Source organism: Myodes glareolus, chromosome 9 (genome assembly GCF_982192425.1).
Source record: "Myodes glareolus chromosome 9, mMyoGla1.1, whole genome shotgun sequence".
NCBI classification, from domain to species: domain Eukaryota; kingdom Metazoa; phylum Chordata; class Mammalia; order Rodentia; family Cricetidae; genus Myodes; species Myodes glareolus.
In genome coordinates, this window is record NC_142034.1 from 75,948,735 (window position 1) to 75,975,034 (window position 26,300).

Here is a 26,300-nt window from a genome sequence, read left to right on the forward strand (position 1 = left end):
CATGACCGAATCTTTTAGACTTGATGACGGATGTTTGAAATGAAATTTCAGCAGTCTTCATTCCAGCCCTCCGCGAAATACAAACGGCACTCGGCACTCTGGAAACTTGTGGTCGAAACGTTTGTGGGCCGGCAATCTACCACCCCTCTTGCAAAGGTCATGAGCCCCGTGAACTCAGTTTTATTTTGGCAAAATATATTCGAAATCCTTCATCTTAATACATATTTTCTTTTTAAAAATCAAACTCTGGGCCTTGCATGCGCAGAGCTCTACCATTGAGTTACACCTCCGATTCTTATTTGAAGCATGTCAACTGTACAGTTCCGTGTTCACATTGCTGTGCCGCTTTTTTCATTTTCAGGTGAGAGGACCTTTTTTTATTCTCTCTTTTTTTCTCTCTCTCTTCTTCCTTCGTTAGCTCGTTCTTTCTTTTCTTTTCTTTTCTTTCTTTCTTTTTTCTTTTTTTTTTTTTTGTTGTTGTTGTTGTTTGGCTTTTTTTTTTGGTTTTTCGAGACAGGGTTTCTCTAGGTAGCACTGACTGTCCTGGAACTCGCTCTGTTGACCATAGCGGCCTGTGAACCAGTCAGCGTGCTCCACCATGCCTGGCCTCGTGGACCTTTTCCATCTGTCCTGACAAAACTGTTTTAATCAAACACTAACTCCCCACTACTCCACCCCTGCGAACGCCGTTCCACTGTCTTTGTGAATTCCATTATCTTTACTAGCGCTTTTGAATTTAGGATTCTACTGAGTCCCATCTTCCAAGAGCACTCCAGAGTGCTGAGGTTACTGGCAGGCACTACTAAGCCAAACACATTCATGCCTTTTAACTGTCTTATCTCACAGAACAGAACATCTTCTCGGTTCATTGATGTTGTGGTGTGCATTAAATTTTCTTTCCAGTAAGGTCAAATAACATTCGATTACAGGTATATACCACAGTTTCTTTATTCATCCATCTATTTACCTTTGGATATTTGGATTCCTTCCACCTTTTGTCTTGGGAGGGACTGGGAAGGATCATCAACCTAGAAATGGGAAATTTTCTATAAAATTACAATTACATATAAACCCCAACTCAGCCAATCTCAGTTCTGAGAATTAATGCCACTAATACATAGATGCAAAGGTACAAAAACAATACTCACTCCAAGCCTAGTAACTGGAACATTGATTATAAGGAGAAGACTGGTGGTGAAGAAAACACATGGCTTGATTGCTGAACCTGACTCCGCTGCAGCAGGGGCTCACACAGCTGCTGCAGGGACCATCCACTTGGGTGTTCTTTTTTTATTCACAAGCTTTACTGGAGGGGCAGAAAAGACGGATCACTCTGGTTAGAAACACTTGCTGTGCTTATAGAAAACTGAGTTTGGGCTGACATAGTGACTGCACGCCTTTAATCCCAACACTTAGGAGTCAGACGTAGGTGGGTCTCTGAGTTTAAGGCCAGCCTGATCCCCACACGGAGACTTTGTTTTGAAAAAAAGAAAAACGAAAACTAAACCAAGCCAAATGATCAAAAAAGCCTGAGTTTGGTTCTCAGCACCACATACTAACAGCTCACATCTTTTTTTTTTTTTTTTTAAAGATTTATTTATTTATTATGTATACAACATTCTGCCTCCATATATTCCCGCACGACAGAGGAGGGCGCCAGATCTCATTACAGATGGTTGTGAGCCACCATGTGGTTGCTGGGAATTGAACTCAGGACCTCTGGAAGAGCAGCCAGGGCTTTTAATTGCTGAGCCATCTCTCCAGCCCCAACAGCTCACATCTTTAACTGGAATACAAGGAGATTCAACACCCCCTTTGGCACCCAAGGGCACTGACATACATGTGGTGCACATACATACATGCTGGCAAACACTCATACGCATATAATAAAAACAGCCTTATTGGATATGGAAAATGATCACCACATTTAGTTTATTTGTGGGTGTGTCATCTAACTATTCTAAAAATAATCCCATAGTTTCTTCGACTGTCACTGATTCCCCTTTGCCTAACCTGAGATCATTCTCCCAGGGTCTGCCTTGGGTCAAGAGAGGGACAAGAGTCCTCAAGTGTCCACTTCACGATTTCATTGCTGCGTCACATCTGTGCAAGGGTCCAAGTCTCACAGACACAAGACCATGCCAGTCACGTGCCCTTGTTCTGAGGAAGAAAATGTCAGCCAGAACAGCCTAATTCTCCAGGAATGCCTGGAACAGGAAGAGTGGCCAGGAAGACGACCCAAACTAACCCACCCCTCCACTGTTTGTCAGATAAGACAAGTTGGACTAAAATCTCTGGGTGTTCTGGGAGACTCCCCAGTTTCCCACTGTTACTGGAGATCGGATCTGAAGGGTGGAGTCTGTAAATGGGAAAGGAGCACCCACTTTCTGTGTGAAAATTTGGTGACCTTCAATTTGTTATGGTTGAAAACATTAAAATCTAGTTTGCCTTAAGGCTTCAAAACCTACTTACAAATATTGTTGATTTTCTCTAAAGTTATTGTAGCAATTTTTCAAACAGGGACAATCCCTTTGGCTAGTACTTTCATTAATGTAATCCCATAGATAAAGATAAATATGCATTCACGCATTCTTTAGGGCTGATGCTATGTGTTCACTAGCCTGGGAGTCCCCCCCACCCAGCAGATTCCATGGCTCCCACTCACCTTTCTACCTAAGCATAAAGCACAAACCAGTGACGTAGATGACGTTGTCAGAATTCAGACCCAGAGAAGTATAGTTATGACCTGTCCTCTCCCAGAAGATTGGCACCACCGATCTTCTCTCTGCCTTTGCAACCATCCATGTGCTGCTTCTTCAGAGCTTCGAACCCTCTCTCTTTCTTCCCATGCAGGCCCCCTCCCCCAGATTTTTCGATGATGGCTGGCTCTTTCCTTTCCTGACTCAGCTACCTGTCACTTCTTTTAATCTGTCTTTCCCTGAGCACTCTCTGACACTTTTTTCACTCTGAGCCTGTGAAATCACTATGGTCATCATTCCCTGACATTACTTCTCCATCTCTTCCAGTTATCTAAATAGCCTATCAGAAAGTGAACTTCAGGAAGATGGGGACTCTGTCTATCTGGTACAGCAGTGTTTCCATCACTGCAATAAAAAGGGAAGAATTAAATGGTGGGATACCACAGGTTTATAAATCAATGTTGAGCACCTAGAACAATGCTAGAACCATGATAAGGGATTAATACCTGAAATTTGAAGCTGTCCATATTAATCTCTAAATTCAAAAGGGCACCAAGGAGCTGGGCGGATCTCTGTGAGTTCAAGGCCAGCCTGGTCTACAGAGCGAGTTCCAGGACAGATTCCAAACTTACACAGAGAAATCCTGTCTTGAAAAACAAAAAACAAAACAAAACAAAAAGGGATACAAAGGAATCGATGGACCAGTCAGCAGGAGATGGTCAATAAGTGACTATGGAAGGGTAGCCCATGAGAGTGAGGAGGAGGTGGAGGGAGGGGGAGATAAAGGAGAATTCCTGAAAGAATAAAACTTGTTAAAGCTGAGTGATGCATGTTCTAGGTATCAATCTTTGTTGTTATTTGTTATACCCAGATCATGGAGTTTCCTCAAAACCAACAAGGAGACCAAGCCCTGTAAAAACAAAGAGCCTTTATTCTTACACAGGTCTGCAAACTCGGACCCTCCGTGTGTCCATCCTATTGAAGATGGGAGAGCCCTGAGTTCAGTTAGGGTTGGGTTTTTATAGTAGTAAAGTGGAGTGTTGGGGGGGGATTTCTAAGGTTCAGGACCCCTGATTGGCTGACATTTGCCTAGGGGTGTCCTGGTGAAAGGGGGTGGGTGTGTGCTGGGCTAAGACACATCAGATGATCCTATGATTGGAATGTTAGGTATTTCCCCTTGTATGGGCTGTTCCTGGGTGGTGCCTTAATGGTCTTCCTTGAGCCCGACATGACTGAGCCTTACAATATCATTGTCATGCCCACCTTGACCAGCAAGGAAGACTCAACACTTGACTCTTCTTTCTGCGGTTTATTCAGGAACCTTGAACAATCTTCTGACTCTGGGGAAAGCCAGCCCACAGCTTAAATAGCCTCTGGGTAGCCAACCCCAGCATGCCAAGTGGGAAATGCAGATAGGTCCAGAAACGCAGAAGCAAGCCAGATCCTTAGCCTTAACCATATATGGGAGGTGGAAGGTGGAAACCAGCGCCATCTTTAAGGCACGGCACTATGCAGCTCTCTACATATCATTTTTCTCCTTCTTCTCCTCTTGTTTTTTTTTCTTCTTTTTCTTTTTGAGACAGGGTCTTCCTGTATTGTTCTGGGACTCACTACATAGTGCAGACTAGCCTCAAATTCCCTAGATCCTCCTGTCCCTGTCTCTCAAGTGCTGGAATTAAAAAGGGGGCAACCATACTTGCCTTCATTCTAAATATTTGAATTGAGAAATTTAACAATAAGCAAAAGAGAAAATGATGACCTTTTTAAGTGTTGATTAGAAATCTATGTAGAGAGCCAGGAGGTGGTGGGTGGCACACGCCTTTAATCCCAGCACTCAGGAGGCCTACAAGAGCTAGTTCCAGGACAGGCACCAAAGCTACAGAAAAACCCTGTCTCGAAAAAACATAAATAAATAAATAAATAAATAAATAAATAAATCTATGTAGAGCCTGGCATTGATGGTGCATGCCTTTAATCTGCCTTTAATCCCAGCACTCAGGAGGCAGAGGCAGGAGGATCTCTAAGTTTGAGGCCAGCCTGGTCTACAGAATGAGTTCCAGGACAGCCAGAATCTTGTCTCAAAAAAAAAAAAAAAAAAAAAGAAGAAGAAGAAGAGGAATATAAATAGACAAAAAACTTTGTAATAAACAACGTTGGGGTTTATTTGAAAAACAAAGCAAAATAAAAGCCCATAACTGTAATGGATTAATTAAAATGCTGCGGATCCCCAAGTGGCTGTAGTGGCAGAAACACTGCAGGTCAAGAGGCGGCAGTGGGTAGCGGGTCCCGAGAGCAGCCAGTTCCAGGCAAGGATGACCACAGGTCTCCGAAGGCAGCTGGTCCTGGGCAGGGAGACACATGGGAGCAGGCCAGAGAGAGAGAGATATGGATAGGCACGCTGTGCAGAGTGAGGTTCAATATTTATTTAGTAGGTTATGGAAGGGAAGGGGAGAAGAGAGAAGAGCAGAGAGAGGGGGAGAGAGAGAGAGAAAGAGAGAGAGAGAGAGAAGGGAGAAACAAAAGCTCCCTCAGCAGACTGAAAAGGAAAAGACTCAGGCTGTAAGCAGTAAGGAAGATCTCAGCAGACGACCTGGGGTGGGGTGGGATGTGAGTGGGGTGTGGGTGGCTTGTCTCTTAAAGAGACAGAACAGATCATTACATTCCCATCTCTTTTTTATAATAAAAAGGTGGGAGGTTGGGCACCACAGGTTGAGAGAATTGGGGCAGCAGATTCTCAAGACTGCTTCCTGCTTATTTATGGGTGTCATCTTTCGGGGAGAACCTGAGAAAGCTGGATGTTGGTCACATCCTGGCAAAGCTGGTCAGCTTGTTCCTGTCCGGTGTTTGTGGTATGGAAGTGTCTGGTGTCTCTTACACCTGTTTAGGGTATTGGCAGAACAGAGGACAAAGTTAAGTTTAGGGGAAAAAAAATTAGGACCAGGGAATTGAGAGGGTGTATCTGACCTGTTTAAGGTGGATCCTTCAATTCGGCTCCCTGGACTCACAAGAAATTTTTTTTTTCCCCATAAACTCCAGGGAGTCAGTTGGACCTATCTAAACGGACCAGACTCACCCAGAATAAGTATCATTTAAATCATTTATTTCTTCCCTTATCATTCCTGGCCTCAGGAACCCCTGGGAAATTCCCTCTTCCACTCCCCCTAAAAGACCCCCCCTCTATCTTAAGAGATTAATACTCTCCTCTCTTAATCACCGGGATCTAAAATTTTTTCCAGACATAGTTTTCTACCTTTCCAGCATCTTGAGAGGTCCAAGCCCAAACAAACACAACAGTGATCAGCCACCCCAGGACATGGTCAAACATCTCAATTCCCCAACACCCACAAAATCAGCAACTATGCCTACAAAGTCAGCGTGAAGCAGTCATGAGAGACCTTACTATGCCCCATTCCCACCCATTAAGACCCCCCAAACTCCCACATTTTTATAATAAACAAAAGGGTGGAATGTAATTATTCAGCCACAAATAAGGCTGTGCTTCCGGGTTCTAGAGCCATGCATGCGCAGATGGGCCCTCAGGCAAATTGCCTGAATGTTAACCAGCCCCATGTGACCCACGTGCACGCATGCATGGTTCTATCCACGTATGACTCAGCTAAACCCTTGTGTGCATGTGTGAGCCCGTCACCTGCATGTGCTCATGTGCTAGGCAGCTTCCCCCCTCTCTCTGCACACCGATTCCTCAGGCCTGTATGCACCCCCTCTAATAAACTCCTAAGCAGGTTTGTTGCGTGTTCCTTGTTTCCGTCTCGCTCGCGCCAGGTAATTTCTATAACGAAACAAGATGATCACATGAGACTTTGAGTTCAAGATCAGCCAAATGAAATCTAGTCTTAAACATAGACAGATAGGGGGCTGGAGAGATGGCTCAGTGGTTAAGATCACTGGCTGAGTATCTCAGTTTGGTTCTTATTCTTTACAGGAAATACTTACCTTCTTGACTCCTTAATGCCATTGCATGCGTGTGCTACATATGTATATATATAGACGTATGTTCAAACATATATAAGTCATTCAAAACCAAAAAGCTTCATAAAGGTAGGTGTGTGTGTATGTGTGTGCGTGTGTGTGTGTGTGTGTGTGTGTGTGTAGATGGATAGAACTGAACCTGTAAATGTGTAGCAAGATTTGTTTGTAGTATTTTCTAGCCTTTGGGGCTCAAACCCAGAGTCTGCATGCACTGTTCTGTTTCATCAGCTCCACAAGCTGTCATTAAGTAGAATTTCCTTTGTGAATTTTTTTACCCCCTGGAGACAGAGTTTCTCTGGGTAACAGCCCTGGCTGTCCTGGAACTAGCTTAGTGGATTAGGTAGGGTGCATCACTATGTCCCCTTTGTCGGAGTGCACGGTGTAGCACTGGTGTCTTGAAGAAAGAGACTCTAAGATGAAAATTTAAGGCCTGTGTGACAGCAGGACATCCAGCCTCTCTGGTGGACTGAATCCAGAACAGTTACACAAAGTATTTCCTCACACCGAGGTCACTAGCCTAATTTGCACGCTTTACTAAAGGCAATCATCGCTGCTGCCCATGACTCAAGCCCTTTACTATGTATCATTTGCAACAAACAATAATAGAGGAGCCTTAGGTGTGCCTGATGGCTGTGATGCCCCTTCAGCAAAACAATTCTACAGGTTATGGAAAACAATCCTTGTTTTCCACAAGGATTCTTTAAGGTCAAAGGCCTTCTATAAAACAGTGTTCACTCTAATGTCTACCCTGGATACAGTGACTCTGCTAAATTCCTACAATACCTGTTTATCATTTTTTGGTTTTTTTCTTTTTACACTTAATGAAAACAAACAAAAACTCAACTTCCTTAAACGTTCTTCTGCAACAGAGGAGAGAGAAAATTCCAGAAAAGCCAAAGCAAATGTGACTGCCAGGCAGCAAGGTTGCTTTCAGATTGCCAGGGGTACAGCATAAGGAGAGTGCCGGTGAAAAACTGCTACAATTTAAACACCAAAAAAGATTTTGTTTGTTTGTTTTGCAGGGCGGTGGTAGGCACGCCTTTAATCCCAGCCTACCTGGGAGGCTGGAGATAGGGGAATCTTTGTGAGTTTGAGGCCAGCCTGGGGAAGAGTTTGTTTGTTTGTTTGTTTGTTTGTATGTTTTAAGACCAGGGTGGCTCTGAATCAGTAGTAACCCTCCTGCCTCTGCCTCCCTCCTGCTGCGACTGTAGGCAGGCTACACCACACCCAGCTAAAGATCCTCTGAGAGGGGTGTTGTAGTTCTGTTGGAAGCCCGCTCCTCTTTTGTGAGTCCTCACACACTTTTCATCGGTAAATCTGTGTTGGCTCTGCTAAAAAAGAGAGTCTAAGAAGGTCGTAAAGCTCTGACAAGTTAGCATAATTGAAAAAAATATCTGACTCAAAATTGACAGATATCTATCTGTAAGTGCTGTTAGGCATCCCAGCAGATTGGTTGGTAATTGCTATGTTGCTATCAATTTATTTTCTGTCTCCACGTGAAAGGCCATTGAAAACTGCCTTATAGTAGCTGTGGGATCAATCAAATCCACCTGGATGGGACTGATAGAGGTGAGTGATGCTGGTTCAAATAGGGGCAGCAGGAGGAGATGGGGGCTGAAGGTATCCAGGCAATCCAGAGCCTGGGGTAGGGGCATGGAGAGACACACCTCCAGTAAGTCTAACATTCGAGAACCCTACTATGCGAAAACGTAAATAAATAAAAAGCAGAGGAACTCCGAGATAATTCTCACGAGTCTAGGGTTTCACTCATCATCTCTACGAGTTTTTAAATCTGCTGTGGATCCTGGACTTACTGATCTGCAGATTTTGGGACTGAGCGGTTACTATGCAATGACCACATGTTGGTATAGTTTGGATGAAGTTGGACTAAGGCAGATGGTCTGCGCAGTTTTGCCAGCACTGGGCTGATTTGAACCAAACTGTGCCTGTACTTCGGATGTGTGGATCTTTCAAGAGGACGCTGTTGATTACTTCGGTTTTGTGCGACTTTCAAGTCTGGCAGAACTGCTGGGAGACAAATTGCCTAGCAGCAGACGATTAAACATCTTCTGCTTGGGGTGTGAAGACGTTGCGGGAGCGGGCTGAGCCATGCAATTCACCCAACTGAGTCGAGACGTCTGGATAGGGGACCAGCAGTCACGCTGACTGCCCTGTTGCTTTTCTTGTGGCTGTTGAGCCCCCCTCTGGTCCCTAACTGTCCATCTATCCTCAGCAGCAGGTAAGGATGGTCAGAAGGGGAGAGCCTGAAGTAAGGTATTTTCGGAAACTGAACAGACAGCAGGAGATCCAAGGGAGACACCAGTGGGACACCACGGACGGTGTGTGACCAAACCGGCTCCAACAACCGCTATCTCCTGGCCAGCAAATCGCTACTTGCCGGCACTTCTCGTGAATGTCTCGCAGACTCCTCTTGTCCCTTTCTCTATTGATTCCTTTGCCTTTCTTTCCTCCTTCTGTGCCACGACTGTATCACTGCCGCTACCTTTCCTGTGAACGAACATCTTCCGCAGCCTGGACTTCCAACACTCATTTTCAAAATAACGCTCATGTAGTGTGTGTGCTTCCTTTGTGGATACACTGCGTTCCCGATCCGCTGCATCTACTAGGGCTTTAAGTTCTTTGAGGACAACAAAGTCTGAGCACAAAAGGACCTCTTGTAACCTCTCTCTCTCTCTCTCTCTCTCTCTCACACACACACACACACACACACACACACACACATACACAGCCACGAAACCAAAGAATTCATTCATTTGCAGAAAAGTAAGAAAAAAAAAAAGACTCCTACTTTGTTTCCGCCCGGTTTCGAACCGGGGACCTTTCGCGTGTTAGGCGAATGTGATAACCACTACACTACGGAAACCTACGCGTAGGGCTTCTCTACTACCCTAAATGGAGGAATTGTGACAGCCTTGCTTCCACTTTTCCTGGCGCATTTTGCCTCCCCACTGTGGGTGGGGTGGGGAGGAATAACAACAAAACAGTCTGTCAACGGACAAGGTTAATGTGACTTAGACTTCAGTGGATGACCAACTCACCCCGTTTGTGTTTTTATTCCAAGGAAGAAAGCAGAATGATTTAAATGCCTTGTAATCTGGGCCCTGTTGACAGTAACAACCCAGACGGGAGGAAATAAATGGAGAGGAGGACTCTAATGTCAAAAGAGAAATCGTTTTATACGTGTTTCCAGAAATAATTGCATGAAAATTATTAAATAAAGAAAAATTGAAATTAGGGAACATCAACTTTGAAGCTAATCTTATGCAAAGCTGAAAATGTTATTAAAATTTGAAGTTTCACTTAAGGACTTTTTAAATAAAAATAAATCTCATCAAACCTATGTAGAGTTGAGATGCATTTAGCATGCTAAATGTTAAATATGGATCTGTGTTGTGCAAATTTGAGAATAGTATATATTGCTTAATATTTTACAATGATCTGATTCAAACTTATTCCCATATACCCGAGGAGGTAGGATTTGTAATGCAGGGGCTCCTGAGGGTCCTGAGCCTCAGAATCCCCTCTCCATCAGAAAGGAGTCGTTGGGCTAGTCTGAGTCTCTGGTTGAGGCGAACAACAGCCAACAGGATAACAATCCAGGGACGCATTGCCTCCTCTTAACAGATGACAAACAGGGTTTCTCTCTCCCTACTTCGCTCCCTCTGCATCTAGCGGGAGCTTTCCTCTTTTCTTGCTATGCCAACTCATTCTCTTTTTAGCTGAGAGCCATGTCCCTGGAGGGCCACCTCTGGGCTCACAGCACGACCCACACCCTCACTGTGTGTCTCAGACATCAGCCACCACGGCCAATGTCCCAAGACTCAGACTCACTTGTGTCACGCATCCTTTAAGATCGCTCACAGCCTCTCAGCTCATCCAAGCCTGAGCTCATTGATTCTGTGCCCCTGCACCATTTTCAGTTTCTTGAAGGTGTGCATTATATTTGTAGGGAGGGCAAGCAGGGAGAAACTTGTTCACTTCCGTGTCTCTTTAATGCAAAACCATGATTCTTTAGGAAAGTGTTCCAATACTAGTCCCGAAGGTAAGAGATGACCCTAGAGGTCTGCAAAAGACCCTGCAAGCATTTGTGCAAGAAGTGCAGAATCTCCAAGGTGACCTCACTCTGACTCCTAGAATAGTGCCTGCCATTGTTGGAGAACTGGCTGGGAAGCGAAAGTCCATGTCCCTCATCGATAACTTTAGAGAAGTCAAGTGAATGGTTGGCTGATGTTTTAAAAACAAATCATAATAATCATTATTAGTTTCAGTTGCCAGCGAACAATGGTTTAGTTCTGCTGTTGAGCACGCATGAAGGTCATTTAGTTTGTATATTTTAATAAAAAGCCATCTGGAGCAGGGCATGGTAATGCACACCTGTAATCCTGGTGATTAGGAGGCAGAGGCAGGAGGGTCTGGAGCTCAAAATCATCTTCAGCTCCATAGCCAATCTGAGGGCAGCCTGAGCGACTTAGACTTTGACTCAAAACACAAAACCAAACAAGACGTTTGTATGTTCCTGGACAAAAGGATGTCAAGAAGTATTTACATGTGTTATCTTTTCTACAAAAAAAAGGGTGGTGGTAAAAATCTAATCATTGCTTCAAAAGAAATGTCTGAAGACTATACCAGCAACAATGGAGAGGGGCGATCACCATAGGGTGGGTGGGAGCCGAACAGAGAAAGGAAAAATGCTTGTCTAAGGATGCCTTCTGCAGTGTGCTGTTCTTTAGAACACGTCCTTCCAAAATGGCAACCTGGATGCTGGGGAAGCCGAAATCAAGCGCAAATAACAAGCATCCCTAACCCCATTACAAGTGACAACATAACCACACAGGAAGCAAAGAGGAACCTCAGCTATTTACAACAGAGATTACCGTGTGGACTTTTCCTGGGAAGTGGAACAAACATCTGCTCGCCCCAGATAAGGCACCAATGGCAGAACAAAGAAACAATTTCACCCTTGTCTAGTTTGGTGAACCAAGGAGTTTAATTAGGGTTGCTTTCAGGGACGTGGGTGGGATTAATAGGAGCATAGGCAGCTTGCTAGTGGCTACATTACTGAAGAAAAGTCTTCTTTGGAAATCATTAGCTGCTGCCATATCTTTAGTGGTGGGCAGGGTCTCCTAAACCCTTTCCCAGCAATTGTCAACTGCCTAGGTGTCCCCATACTGACTATTTTAGCCCTTCTCTCAAAAAGAGGAAGGGTGGGGTTTCATGAGCCCTCCCTTAATAATGGAGTTGTTAACGGGTCCAATTTCATGCTGCTGAGCATTCAAGAGGTCAATGACCATATCCTATCTTGCATATATACACATATATACGTTTACGTGCGTGTGTGTTTCTTTTGCAGTACTAGCTATTGAACTTGGGGGTCTCATACTTAGTGTCAAGCATGCTGCCACTGAGTTTTAAGACATCTCTTGCTTTCTAGGACAGGCTCCAAAGCTACAAAGAAACCCTGTTTTGGAAAACAAAAACAAAAATAAACAAACAAAAAGGCGTCTCTCACTAAATTGCTCAGGCAGGCCCTAAATTATTTGCCATCTTTTGCCTCTGTCTCCCAAGTAGCTCTGAGCTACCTGGCTGGGAAATTTTCAGTTGTTGGGGCATAGGGTGGCAATCAAATACTTCTCCAAAACTCTGCAGCGGCTTATTTCGATCCATATATCCCATGTTAAGATATAGACATATGGTAAGACATATCTTTGTAATAGTTCAGACAACAGAGCACCATTTTGCTTTGGTCACAAAAGTTCCTCAAATCACTGTTCTAAAAGGAAGTTCACCCCGTGTAGGACTAGAGCACACAACCTCGACAGTTGGGCTTTGTCAAATTTAATTATATGTGTCTCTTGAAGATGTCATAAGCATCCGAGGCGCCGCTATTCTTGGCGGGATAATGGCTTCAAACGTATTTCGGAGAAAATGTGCACCGAATTTAAAGACTCAACTTCTGGTTTTACTAGGGCCATTTTTTTCAACACGATACAGTATTTTGTAGAAGCAAAGAAAATCATCGTAAAACTGTTTCCGCCCGGTTTCGAACCGGGGACCTTTCGCGTGTGAGGCGAACGTGATAACCACTACACTACGGAAACGATGCTGTAGGTAGGCTGAATAACAAGCTACTGAAGCTATGATTCGACAGACTTGCGTTCACTTCAGAGAACTAGCTTTGTCCCACGAAGGTCCTTGATTTTGGCATGTTCAGCTGGAGCTGCTCTGAGTCATGATTCCCAACTAAATTTGCGCTCAGAGGATATAATCACCAATTATTTCTAACTAATAAACTGACAAAACAAGCAAAAAGGACAGCAGAAAGCTCTGGGAACCACAGGGCTATTGTTATTAATATAGCCAGGGCAAGATTCCCTCACAAAAACAAAACAAGTTCCACAACACAATCCGAAACTCTCTTTCCCCTTAGACTGGAATTCAACAAAAACAAATCTCAAAAGCATTTGGATTGCAAAACATGAAGGTATGCACCGCTAGTATAAAATATTAAAATTTGAATGAATACATAGTAGTGGGTAAATTTTATTTTTTAATATTTTATTTTTATTTTATGTGCATTGATGTTTTGCCTGCGTGTATGTCTGTGTGAGGGTGTTGGGTCTCCTGGAACTGGAGTTACAGACAGCTGTGAACTGCATGTGAGTACTAGGAATTGAATCCTGGTCCTCTAGAAGAACAGTCAGTGCTCCTAACCACTGAGCCATCTCTCCAGTCCCAGAAATATTATTTTTTAAGAGAACATATGGACTTGTTTCAAAACTCGAAGGATATAGAAAGAAGTACATGCTCGGGAAAGTGTCTTTCCTGCCCGGTCATCCTTCCTAGAGAAATTCTACTGTCTTCTTCTACAGACGAGGATATGGTAGAGTAGCTGGCTAACCCTTATCTTCCCAGGCTCTAGGAAACATTCTGACCGCTTTACATCTTCACAAAACTCTGTGAGGCATCAACTATGATTTACTTTAAATGTACAGACACAGACGCACGAAGAACCAAATACACTTAAAACATTTCCTGTCTTCCTAGATGGTATACTCCAGACTGTTCAGCTCTCTGCGCTTTTTAAACAGAACACATTCCGAAGATTCCTTTCCACATAGCTGAACACTGCTCCATTTAATATGCACGTAGATATTAATAATATATGATGGGACAGTGGCCAGTTGACAGGCTTTTTTTTTTTTGTTTTGTTTTGTTTTGTTTTTTGGTTAGCCTGTTTTGGTCGGTTGGTGGTTGCTTTCTGCGACACAGTCTCAGTTTGTAACCCAGGTTAGACAAGCCTGCGACGACTTGCCGCGATCCTCCTTCTTCTTCCCCTCCCCAAGTGGCGGACTTATAGGAGTGCTGGCAAGGTCGCAGTTTCTAAAATGGGCATGGAAATGCCCAGTCCAGCTGGAGGGCGGCGCCTCCCTAACACCAGTCTTCCCTATCTCGCCAGACTCCGCCCACGATCCCACTCGGAGGGCCCTCAAACCAGCCCTAGGGCTACAGGGGCCGGAAGTAGTTGACGCTGAGCGGGCCCGCCCCTCAGCTTCCGGCGCTGGCTTTGGGAGTCCCTTCTGCAGTCGTCCGTGCCTGGTCGGTAGGATGGCGCTAGGCCGCTGCGGTTGTAGCACGGAGAGCAGGGTGCTGCTCCACGTCCTCGCTGCCCTCCGCCATCTGTCCCCGCTGGCGGGACATGGGGGCTTCTTCCGCTCTGTACGCGTTCCCCGCGGCCAGTCATCACAGAGATGCGGGCCTCCGCCGTCCTAGCCCTCCAGTCCTGTGCCCTCGTCTCGGCTAGAGCGTCTCCTCCTCGTTTCCGGTTGCCCCGGAGGTCGGGGCGGGGTGTGGGAGAAGTGGGCGTGTAGCACAACCTCGGAGGGAACGCGTGAGTCTAGGTCGTGTGGAGACGCCGGAAGCGTCGGGAGGGAGGCCGGAAGCTGGGGGGCGGGGCCAGGAAGTGAGGAGGGGCGGGGGTTTATGAGGAGGCCCGGGGAGCGTTGGGGCAGATTTGCACTCAGGTCCACCTGAGGTACTTGTCGGTGGCGCTCACCTCTGTTCCCTCTCCTCTCGGAGACACGACTGTTGTCTAGGGGTAGGGGACTGTGTGTGGTCGGGTGGGCTGGTCGGGAGGACATTCTTTCGGCCTCGCCGCAGGCAAGCTGTGGAGAAGCAGGACTTGGGGTGGGGACGGGTGTCCCGGGCTTCTGAGAAGGAAGACCCCCCCCCCCGGACCCCCCCTCGGCCCCCCCACCGCACTTCTACCCTGGCTGACTGGACACTAAGATGGCTGCCGTTGCCATGACACCCAACCCTGTGCAGACCCTTCAGGAGGAGGCGGTGTGCGCCATCTGCCTCGATTACTTCACGGACCCCGTGTCCATCGGCTGCGGGCACAACTTCTGCCGCGTGTGTGTAACCCAGTTGTGGGGCGGGGAAGACGAGGAGGACAGGGATGAGCTAGATCGGGAGGAGGAGGAGGAGGTCGGAGAGGAGGAAGAAGTGGAGGCTGTGGGAGCAGGCGGGGGCTGGGACACCCCCATGCGGGATGAAGATTATGAGGGTGACATGGAGGAGGAGGCCGAGGAGGAAGAGGAGGGTGTGTTCTGGAGTAGTGGCATAGACGGGTCCAACTGGGACAACATGGACTATGTGTGGGAGGAGGAGGAGGAGGAGGAAGATCTGGACTATTACTTGGGAGATGTGGAGGACCTGAGGGGGGAAGATGAGGACGAGGAGGAGGAAGTGCTGGAGGAAGACGAGGAAGAAGAGCTAGACCCGATCACCCAACTGCCGCCTCCTCCAGCCCCTCGGAGGTGCTTCACTTGTCCCCAGTGTCGAAAAAGTTTTCCTCGGCGGAGCTTCCGCCCCAACCTGCAGTTGGCCAACATGGTCCAGGTGATTCGCCAGATGCACCCATCCCCTGGGCGCGGGAGTCGTGTGAACGAGCAAGGCATCTGCCCGAGACACCAAGAAGCCCTGAAACTCTTCTGCGAGGTGGACGAAGAAGCCATCTGTGTGGTGTGCCGAGAATCCAGGAGCCACAAACAGCACAGCGTGGTGCCGCTGGAGGAGGTGGTGCAGGAGTACAAGGTGGGTGGACCGGGCAAAGGTTGAGTGAGGGTAGGGAAGTGGGAAAGGGAATGAATCTTCTCCTAACAGGTCCTCCTGTGTTGGAGGAAGGAGTCTCCCCATCCAAGCGCTGACTTCCCAGGTGGATACGTGAGAAGGATCCTGTCGCTTCCTCGGTGGCTACAGGATAGGGGTGCAGGGGACAAGGACGGCCTCCCTGCCACTTGACTTCCTTCTGGATGGATCTTAAGTCTTACCCGTGACAGAATCACTTCCAGATGGAAAGAAATGGGGGCCCAAATGAACAAGGGAGTCTGAAACAGGAGCACCCAAATAACTAGTGTCAGATCCATGCACCCCACTTGGGGTTCTACACCCGTCCTGTGTTATGGCTTTGTTGGTTGGCTCTGCACTCAGTCTCGTGTATTAACCAGGAAAGAGAGGCTTTTAGGGCAAAAAAATTCTTGCTCAAGTTTCAGAGTGTCTTTGAGCTTTAACTACCACAGGAATGTTAGTTAATATTGATAGGGCACTTTACATATAGTCAGTACTGTGCTGGCCACTTTTTCTGGATTATCATTCATAATTCAAAGTCACCCTGGGAGTTTGATGCTTGACATTCTTGTTTTATTGATTGGGAAACAGGTTTAAATTCTGAACATGGACGTTTATGTATGTTCAGCTTTAGTGACAGACTTGAATATGAACAGACTCCCCTTGGGGCATCTCGGTAACACTACTTGGATATTTCCGTTTGACTTTTCTGACTTGACTGTTGTTGACTAATTTTTGTTTGGTTAGCTCTCTTGTTTTTTATTTCCCTAATTCTTTGGACATATGAACGGGACATTTGTCTAAGAAGCAGTCAGTGCAAATAGAACTACCTTCTGATTAGAAGCCATGGAACTAGAAGGAGGGGGTAGTATCTGTATGGCTGCCCAGAGCTTTCTTCTATACCTCCTGATGGAGTCAGTAGTAGCTTCATTTAGGTGATCATCATCACCACCTCTACTGGAGAGTCTAAGGCTTCACAGATGATTGTCAGTTACTAAGGAGGTTTCGAAAGTACAGTAGGCCTAACTGCAAGTTCTGAATCAGAGTATCTGGAGAAAATTCAACCTAAGATGGGCGTGGTAGTGCCTTTTATCCCTGCACTTGGACGTGGGGACGTGGAGGCGGGAGAGCAGTTCAAGGTCATCCCTGACTACTTAGTGAGATAGAGTAACTCCAGAACGTGACTGGAGTTACTGGACACCCCTTGTTTGTCTGTTTGGATGTTTTCTAGATAGGGTTTCTCTGTGTAACTGTCCTGGCTGTCCTGGCTGTCACTTTGAGGACCAGGCTGGCCTCAAACTGATAGAAATCCGCCTGTCTCTGCCTCCTAAATGCTGAGATTAAAAGTGTGTACACCATCACCTGGGTTGTTTTTCAAGATTGGGTTTTTCTGTGTAGCTTTGAAGCCTGTCCTGGAATTCCGTCCAGAAAACCAGGCTGGCCTTGAACTCAAAGACGTTCGCCGCCTCTCCCTAGTGCTGGGATTAAAGGCGTGAGCCACCACCGCACATCTTGTTTGTTTTGTTTTTTTTTTTTTTTCATTATTTTATTTGGTTTTGGGGGACGGGTCTCTATATCCTTTGCTGTCCTGGAACTCACTATGTAGACTAGGCTTGTCTCGAACTCTCTGAGCTGCCTATGTGCAGGCGAGCCACCAATCCCGGCTCTTTTGTGTGTGAAGTGTAAGCACATGCAAAGGTCACAGGACAATTTTGGGAATTGGTTTCTACCTCCACATTGTGAGTCGAATGGATTGAACACATCAGGTTTAGCCACAAGCCTTTACTTGCTAAACCATCTTGCCTGCTCAGAGAGCTTGTTCAAAAAAAGGAAAAGGGCCAGGTGTGGTGGCACACACTTTTAATCCTAGCATTCTGGAGGTTGAAGCTCTCGGATCTCTGAGAGTTTGGAGCCAGCCTGATCTACTCAGCAAGTACTATGTCAGCCATATTCCATAGTGAGACCCTATCTCAAACAAAACAAAACCCCTCTAATATTGTATTTGAATTCATGCTTGCAATTTATTTGTCAATTTATATAAATACTAAAGGGTAAACTAAAGCTTTGTAAATTTTGAATTGATGGAGTAGAAATGACTGATTCTACTGTGGAAAATGCAATAATATCAAAGGGCATAATTTTGTGTATATTAATGGAATGACTGATTTATTACTCCTGTGATACTTCCTACAACCAGTTGTGTAACAATTGCCTTTTGTACTCAGGGTCAGTTATCTTTTAGTTCATGGGTCATTATCAGGATGCCACTGGCAGCTTACCGCCATAGTTAGCAAGTGCTGGATAATGTTTACTGATCTTTTGTCCAAACTTTGCTAAGTGTGCTGTGAGGTTGACATTATTCGCATTTTAAACTGGAGAAACTGGAAGCATGACTTGCCTCAAATCACCTAGATACAGTTTTGGTTCTGGTAGAGCTAGGCTCAAGGTCTATTCCTGTATTTTCCCCTAATGAAAAGGAGGGAACGAGTAATAAGGAGAAGACATAAAAGAAGGGAAAGAACAGAAGGCACAGTTTATTATATCCATCCTGATTTCTGCAACACCCCTCAGGAAAAAGACATGACTGTAAATCCTTGGAATTGAAAGCCCATGTATCTGATTGGTGTTAGAATTGTAACTAAAAGAAGAAAGGGCTTTTGTTTTTCATGTGATAGCAATAGAATGGAAAACAAGGCAGACTGAACATAGAAACTAAACAAAGTGACAATCCTAGCACTAGGAAGGTAGAAGTGGGAGGGTCAGAAGTTCAAGGTCATCCTCAAATGTATAAGTTCCCTAGACTAACTTGGGCAGACCCTGCCTCAGAAGAGAAAAGTGAGGGTGAAGGATCCTGTAATGCCTGGAACACACATCTGTAAAATTGCTTATGCTCCGGGATGTGGTTCTCAACCTGTGAATCATGATACTTTTGGGGGAACGAACCATCCTTTCACAGTGGTCGTATATCAGGTATCCTGCATGCCAGATATTTACATTATGATTCATACCAGTAGCAAAATTACAATATAAAGTAGCAGTAAAAATAATTTTATGGTTGTGGTCACCAGAGCATCAGGAACTGTATTAAAGGGTCGCAGCATTAGGAAGATTTAGAAGCACTGCTATGGGTAGTTTAGACGTTCCACCACCCCCCCCCCCCCCCCCCGAGTTTTTGAGACAGGGTTTCCTGGCTGCCTTGGAACTCGCTTGTAGACCAGGCTGGCTTTGAACTCAATGAAGATCTGCCTGCCTCTGCCTCCCAAGTGCTGGGATTAAAGGCATGTGCCACTGCTGCCTGGCTAGTATAGACTCTTTTAAAGTTTTAAAGTAGAGTCAGAGTCATGTTCAGGAAGCAGGGTTGTAAAGGTACAATACCTTGGACTAAGTGGAGCATGGCAATCCCAGGTCAAGGGAATAGAATGAAGTCACAACTTTTGAGGGGGTGGACAGGATGAAATGTAGGGTTTATCTTTTGAAAGTGGCAGAGGACCACTTTAAGCCTGATCTATATATCGAATTCCAGGACGGCTAAGGCTACACAGAGAAACATTATTTTGAAAATCAAAAACGAACGAACTATTAGCATAGGTACAAAACTCTCCAGAAAATTGTTTAGATTTGTTGGCATTGAAGAAGAGGACTTATCAAGTGGGAAAGACCAAAAGCAGGAATATTCCTGTGGATGGACTTCATGTGGTGAGGAGCTTAACCCATGTATATGTCATCTGTAGAGAACAGAGTTCTGTAGCCATAAAGATCTAGCCTCTCAAGAAGGCACGCACAGGCTTCTGCATCATGAGTGCAGGGGATAATTGGAGGCATTCCTGATCATCTGGCAGAAGGTGTGGAAGGAAGGGCTTATTTGACAACAATGGTAATCTCAGGCATTGAGTCTCCACTGTAGGGAGGATTGGAGAGAGGCTCTGCAGGTGCTTCTCATCATCCCGCTGACTAACTTTCCTGCTCCTTCAGGCCAAGCTACAAGGTCATGTGGAGCCACTTAGGAAACACCTCGAGGCTGTGCAGAAGATGAAGGCCAAGGAGGAGAGGCGGATGTCAGAGCTGAAGGTGGGTGATGTCTGTGAATGGGCTGACTGATTCTGTTGTCAGGGTAAGGAAGATGAGACTGGAAACTATCACATATAATGACTAGATCCCTGAAGAAAGAATAGCCAGGGCCTGGGAGGTGGGTAGGAAGCATGTTCCTTTCTTGTTTGTAAAATGCAGTGAAAACTGAGGCCTGGCTAGTTGAGACTGGTTGTCTGGTCTAAAGCTACGGAGTACACCCAGCCCTTGACAAAATCTGGATAGCACAGAAAGCAAGTGAGCAAATATAGCAAATGTTGCCAGAAGAGTACCAAGTCCCAGGATACACACAGATGGCAGGCAGAGCTGCCCTGAACCTTAAGTTAAGGGGTGCAGATAGCTCCTGTCTTCCTTCCCAGTGTTCTCAGTCCTTTCACATTTGTTCACCCCTCTTCAGGAGTCTCACTCCCTCATTTCCTGTCTTCAGAAGACTAGCAGGTTTTGCTGGAATGGACTGGTACTGTCACCAAGCTAAGCTTCAGCCATCAAATGACGATATTCTTTCCCTCTTAACCAAGTCCAGATGTTGCCAGATCTACAACCTGTAGTAGTGCCACCTGCACGTTAGGGACTCATTTCTGTGAAACGCCAATCACAATGTGCTATAAACAGAACCTGAGTTGGGAAATGGGGAATCATTCTGCCTCTGTCCAGCTGCCCAAGCTAATACTTTTAGAGTCCTCTGAGTTAGTTATACAGAATGCTGGGATCTGTGTCTTTGATAATCTTTATCTAGAGTAATGGAAAAAATCATTCAGAATGGTCTAGCCCAGGCAAATGGCTTAGGACTAAGCAGTTTTCTGTTGTTATAAACTGCTAAATATAGCTTGTATTCTATGTTATGTACTTCTTCAAGTTCAAATTGGGCATAGAAAAAAATGATGTCAGTACTTAACATATACAGACTACTTGTTGTTGTTGTTGTTGTTTGAAACAGAGTTTCTCTGTGTAGCTGTGGCTGTCCTGGAACTCACTCTGTAGACCAGGCTGGCCTTAAACTCAGAGATCCGCCTGCCTCTGCCTCCCAAGTGCTGGGGTTAAAAGGGGTGCACCACTACGCATGACCACCACTATACAGACCTTTAGTCTTTATTCCTGTGGGACTTGAAAAGCAGAAGCAAGTGGATCATTTGTGAGTTTGAGGCCAGTCTAGTCTACACAGTGAGACCCTGTCTCAATTCCTCCACCACCCAAAAGAGAATAAAGACTTTTTTTGGGGGGGGGGTGAAGGGGTGAGACAGGGTTTCCCTATATATCCTCAGCTGTCTTGGGACTTGCTCTATAGACCAGGTTTGCCTTGAACTCAGAGATCTGCCTGTTTCTGCCTTCCAAACACTGAAATTAAAGGTGTTGTGCCACCACTGCCAGCCAGTCTTTAACATATACAATATTGTCTTAGTTATTTTTCAATTGCTTTGAAGAAACATGATTATAAAGGCAACATATAAAATGTTTATTGGTCCTCATGATTCAGGGTGGTGGCCGCTAACAAAATTGTATGGACTTTTGGAATCTCAAAGCCCACTGTGGGTGACACACCTTCAACAGGGCCACAGCTCTTAAGGTCCACTTCAGTGACACATCTCCTTCAACTTTTCATCCTTCAAACCTTCTACCAACTGGGGACCAAGTATAGGTCAAGTATTCAAATATATGAGTCTATGGGGGTCATTCTCATTCAAACTACCACAAGTAAAATATATCTATTTAGTTAGTAGTATTTACATTGTATTGGGTATTATGAGATACTTAAAGTATATGGGAGTGTATACAGTATATGATATACCATTTTATATAAGGGATTTGCATATCTGCTGATTTGGGTCTCTTGGAACCAAGCCCACGTAATTTTCTAGGAACAACTGTACCTACAAAATACTTTACTGTTGGCCCCTAAGTGTATAGTATTTTCTATTTGCACCTTTACAGAAGAGTCTGTAAAGGATTTGAGTGGCTATTCTCCTATGGCAACTGTGGCTACTGAGTAAGGACTTAATTTTGTAATATCTTTTGTGTTTTGAGACAAGATTCTTTTACATTAAAGCCCAAGCTGGCCTCAAATGTGAGTAATTAATTTGTTTCAGCCTCAAGAGTATTAGTATTATAGGTATGAACCCTCATGTCCAGCTTCAAGTCTTGTTTGCTGAATTCTCTTACATTTGCTAATTTCAAAAAATTATTACCAAGTACCTACCTGTGGTTGGCACTCTGGCAGCTTCTGGTGGCACTGTGGCACAGAGGCATGCACAGGTCCTCTCTGAGAGCATATGGAGAATTTTAAAAGATAATACAAAGCTGCGCATGGAGCTTTTATCTTTAAACTGGCAAACTGGAGGGGAGAATTTTGATTTTGAGGCCAGCCTGGGCTGCAAAGCAGGACTCTGTCTAAAAACCAGAACAGCTTCGCTGGCAAAATGACTTGATAACCTGAGTTTGATCCCTGGGACTCACATGGTGGGAAGAGAGAATCAACTCTTATAAGTTATCCTCTGACCTCCACACATGTTCCCCCAGTCCATCTCCATTATAACAGCACCTCCAACACATATACTATGGAGAGATACAGTGATATGGAGAGGAGAGAAGCTCCTTTGGAACATGTAAGCAAGCTTCCATCTGTAAAGTAAATTAGGCAGGACAGAGATAAGCATTCCACAGAAAGCAGTTGGTGAATTTGGACCATTATGCCAGTTTGGGCTATCACAGTGGTACAATAAGACAGCTTGTTTAGACAAAAGGGGGAGATGATGGGGAACCTTTTAAGCCAATCATCTTTAAGAGGTGGTTCTTAGTGAGCGTGGCTTCGCTGAGCCCCAGGGTAAAATGTGTGCACCTCCAGGCGCTCGCTCTCTGCACCTTTTCCCACGGGACATTTCTGTACTTAGATTTTTTGTTTCCTGTTTCATGAGTTTTCCCCTTATAATAAATAAAATGTAATTGTTTTATCCTTAAAAAAAATAAAAGACTGAGATGGGGTGAGGAAACATCTCTTTTCTTTCCCAGGACTTGGCGTTAGGGATCACGAGGCTTCTGCCTGAGACTAAGAGTCATCAGATAGAAAACTGCAAATTTACCTTTCTGTATGTTCAATGGTGGCTTCCATTCCCATTGCATCTCTCCAATTTTTAATTTTTAAAATTTATTTTAGTGTATGTGTGTTTTGCCTGCATCTATGCATATGTATTCTTGTGCATGATTGGTGACCACAGAGGTCAAAAGAGAACATTGCATCTCCTAGAACTGGCTGCAGATGGTTGTGAGCTGCCATGTGGATGCTGGGAATCAAACGGAGGACCTCTGGAAAAGCAGGCAGTGCTCTTAACCACTGAACTATGTCTCCATGCCTGCCTTTGTCTTTCCAGAGCCAGATGAAATCAGAGTTGGCAGCTGTGGCCTCAGAGTTTGGGCGCCTAACACGGTTTCTGGCTGAAGAGCAGGCGGGACTAGAGCGGCGCCTCCGAGAGATGCATGAAGCTCAACTGGGACGTGCAGGAGCAGCAGCCCACCGCCTTGAAGAGCAGGCTGCCCAGCTCAGCCGCCTGCTAGCTGAAGCCCAAGAACGGAGCCAGCAGGGGGGCCTGCGGCTGCTGCAGGTGAGTGAGCACTGTCCTTCCTCTGCCATGCTCCACACTCCCCAGCTCCCTTTTTGTCCTGTTAGGCAGTGCTCATCAACCACTGCCCAGAACCGTCTGTTCCTCATTGGGAAGAACCCTAAGTCTTTTCATTTGAAGATGAGACTTTTTTGAGGCTGGTGACCGTATCGAATGTGATATATGTTCCAGTCATATCTGAAGAAGGCAGATTCAGTTGTTAGAGATAGGGGCTCAAGAGCTGACAGAGTGATAGTTTGAGAAAGTGCTGGGTCAGACTGAAAGTTACTGGGGCTTACAGCAGGATGAGATATGTTAGGTCTGTGGGTAGCAGGGTGGTTGAGGAGCACTCACGATTGTGATCCTGAAAAGTGTTGCTTTCTCCCTTCCTGTCAAAGTTTGGACCTTTCTTTAGTTGGAGACTGGGAGAGAGCAGCGAACTTGTGCAGCTGACACTTTCTTTCTCTTTCATTCCCAGGACATCAAGGAGACTTTCAATAGGTGTGTTCCCACTCTACCCTTTGTACCCAGTTGTGTTTGGCTTCCCATTCCCGCCTCTCTTGAGACTTCCTTTCTCCTTCCCTCCCTCCCTCTTTCCCAGGAGCTAAGTTTCTCCTTCTCAGACCCTGTACTTCTTCCCCCTTAGCTTTTGTTCTTTACTCTGGGAATATCATGTTCCCACCCCCTACCTGGTCCCCTCCTCCAGGTGTGAAGAGATACAGTTGCAGCCCCCAGAGATTTGGTCCCCTGACCCATGCCAACCCCATAGTCACGACTTCCTGACAGACGCCATTGTGAGGAAAATGAGCCGGATGTTCTGTCAGGCTGCAAGAGGTAGGGAGGTCAATAACCTTCCTTTTTCCAGTCCTGAGTTGAGGTCCTGAGGGAAGTTTGGGGAACTGGGATGGAGTAGAACACTGGCTACGCTGAGGGTCCAAGTCAAGAGTTGCTTCTATGGTGGCCCAGCTGTTTTGGGTAGGTGGGGCGGACAAAAAAAAAAAAAAAAAGGAACAGGGGAAGGCTGACAGGTGGTAGGAGAATTAAGGTGAAAGGCTCCAGGATGGGATTGGAGGGGGGAGGACAGAGGTGGAAAGGATGGCAACAGTGACACATCTGTGAGGATAAGGTGTTTTAGTTCTGCTATATTTGTCTTTGCTTTTTCCAAGTTGACCTGACGCTGGACCCTGACACAGCTCACCCAGCCCTTATGTTGTCCCCTGATCGTCGTGGGGTCCGCCTGGCAGAACGTCGGCAGGAGGTCCCTGAACATTCCAAGCGCTTCTCAACTGACTGCTGTGTACTAGGGGCCCAGGGCTTCCGCTCTGGCCGGCACTACTGGGAGGTAGAGGTGGGTGGGCGGCGAGGCTGGGCAGTGGGTGCTGCCCGTGAATCAACCCATCATAAAGAAAAAGTGAGCTCTGGGGGGTCATCTGTTAGCAGTGGGGATGCCGGCTCCTCACGCCATCACCATCGCCGCCGCCGGCTCCACCTGCCTCAGCAGCTCCTGCTCCAGCGGGAAGTATGGTGTGTGGGCACCCACGGCAAACGATACCAGGCACAGAGCTCAACAGAGCAGACACTGCTGAGCCCATGTGAGAAACCACGGCGCTTTGGCGTGTATCTGGACTATGAGGCTGGGCGCCTGGGATTCTACAATGCAGATACACTAGCCCACGTACATACCTTCTCAGCTGCCTTCCTTGGCGAGCGTGTCTTCCCTTTCTTCAGGGTGCTTTCCAAGGGCACCCGCATCAAGCTCTGCCCTTGATTGGCCTACCACCCGCAGGGGCCCCTCCAGTCACTGGAGGGGCGGGTGGTGGTGGATGTTTGCCCACTCACTATGTTTGTGAGCTCAGGCTCCTCCCACTGTTTCTTACTGAGTTGCTTCCTGCTCCCCCTTGAACCAGGCTGCTTATCGCTCTAGGAGCCTAAACAACTTCCTGGACTCCCTCCCTCCAACTGTTTTACCTACTTTATCTGACAAGTCTGCATGGGTCCCTGATCATGAGAACAGCTGCCTGATCTTCCCTCCCTGTCTGCCTAGCTCAGTCCAGCTCTGGGTCCCAATTTGAGTAGGGGAATGAGCAGAGATAACTTCATTTTTTAACTTCCCTCTTCCACATCTACTCTTCAACTCTTGTAGTAATTTCTGAGGCTGGAGGGTTTGGGCAAGACCCATCCATTCCAATTCCACGTTTTGGTGCAAGCTTCAGCTAAGGGATTGGGAAGCTTTTGTGGGGAGGCAGGCTGATAAAAGGGTAGAGCTGTGTAAAGTCTACTTTTTCTTGGGGAAGTAGGAACTCTTTAAGCTTTCCACCCCCAATTTCTACCTCCATAGAATGGCCAGAATTTAGCTTCAGTGAGATCTGTCTGGAATAGTCAACTTGACACCGCACACCATCATATTACCCAATAAATTATTTCCTCTCAGTCTCCTAATTTAGGAGCCATGCCCCACACCTACCCCTCCAGGTCTTCACTGCCAGGATTATTTCCCCTCACTGAGCATCAGTTTCTGGCCTTTCCATACCTTTTAGCTCCACTTGGTAAGCCCTGTTGGGGAGCTTGGGACAGGGGTCTGGATCCTTGGGAGAGTCTTGAGTATAATCTATTTTTCTAGTAACCCCTTGCCTTCTGTCACTTAACAGCTTTGGTCCTCTGCTTTGGCTGAGGTCAAGTCATGTTCTTGGGGGAAAGGTGGGTCGTGTTGCAGAAAATAAAGTCTTTATTTGCTGCTGTTGTGGAGTCTTTAATTCATTAGAAGCAGCCTGCATGCTACCAAAAGTGC

The 26,300-nt window shown here is 46.0% G+C and overlaps 1 protein-coding gene and 2 non-coding genes across 3 annotated transcripts; 1 reads left to right on the top strand and 2 right to left on the bottom strand.

The window, feature by feature from the left end:
- Window positions 1-9,500: 9,500 nt before the first annotated feature.
- Window positions 9,501-9,573, bottom strand: Trnav-aac (transfer RNA valine (anticodon AAC)). Its single transcript has one exon. It is a non-coding gene; the product is annotated as a tRNA-Val (tRNA).
- A 3,162-nt stretch (window positions 9,574-12,735) lies between these two features.
- On the bottom strand, window positions 12,736-12,808 carry Trnav-cac (transfer RNA valine (anticodon CAC)). The gene has a single exon. It is a non-coding gene; the product is annotated as a tRNA-Val (tRNA).
- A 1,435-nt stretch (window positions 12,809-14,243) lies between these two features.
- Trim41 (tripartite motif containing 41) lies at window positions 14,244-26,249 on the top strand. Its single transcript, XM_048435920.3, has 6 exons — window positions 14,244-15,803; window positions 19,809-19,904; window positions 23,285-23,515; window positions 23,991-24,013; window positions 24,219-24,346; window positions 24,679-26,249. Exons 1-6 carry the CDS (start codon window positions 14,997-14,999, stop codon window positions 25,278-25,280), a joined length of 1,887 nt encoding a protein of 628 aa, XP_048291877.2. The 5' UTR covers window positions 14,244-14,996; the 3' UTR covers window positions 25,281-26,249.
- Window positions 26,250-26,300: the final 51 nt, after the last annotated feature.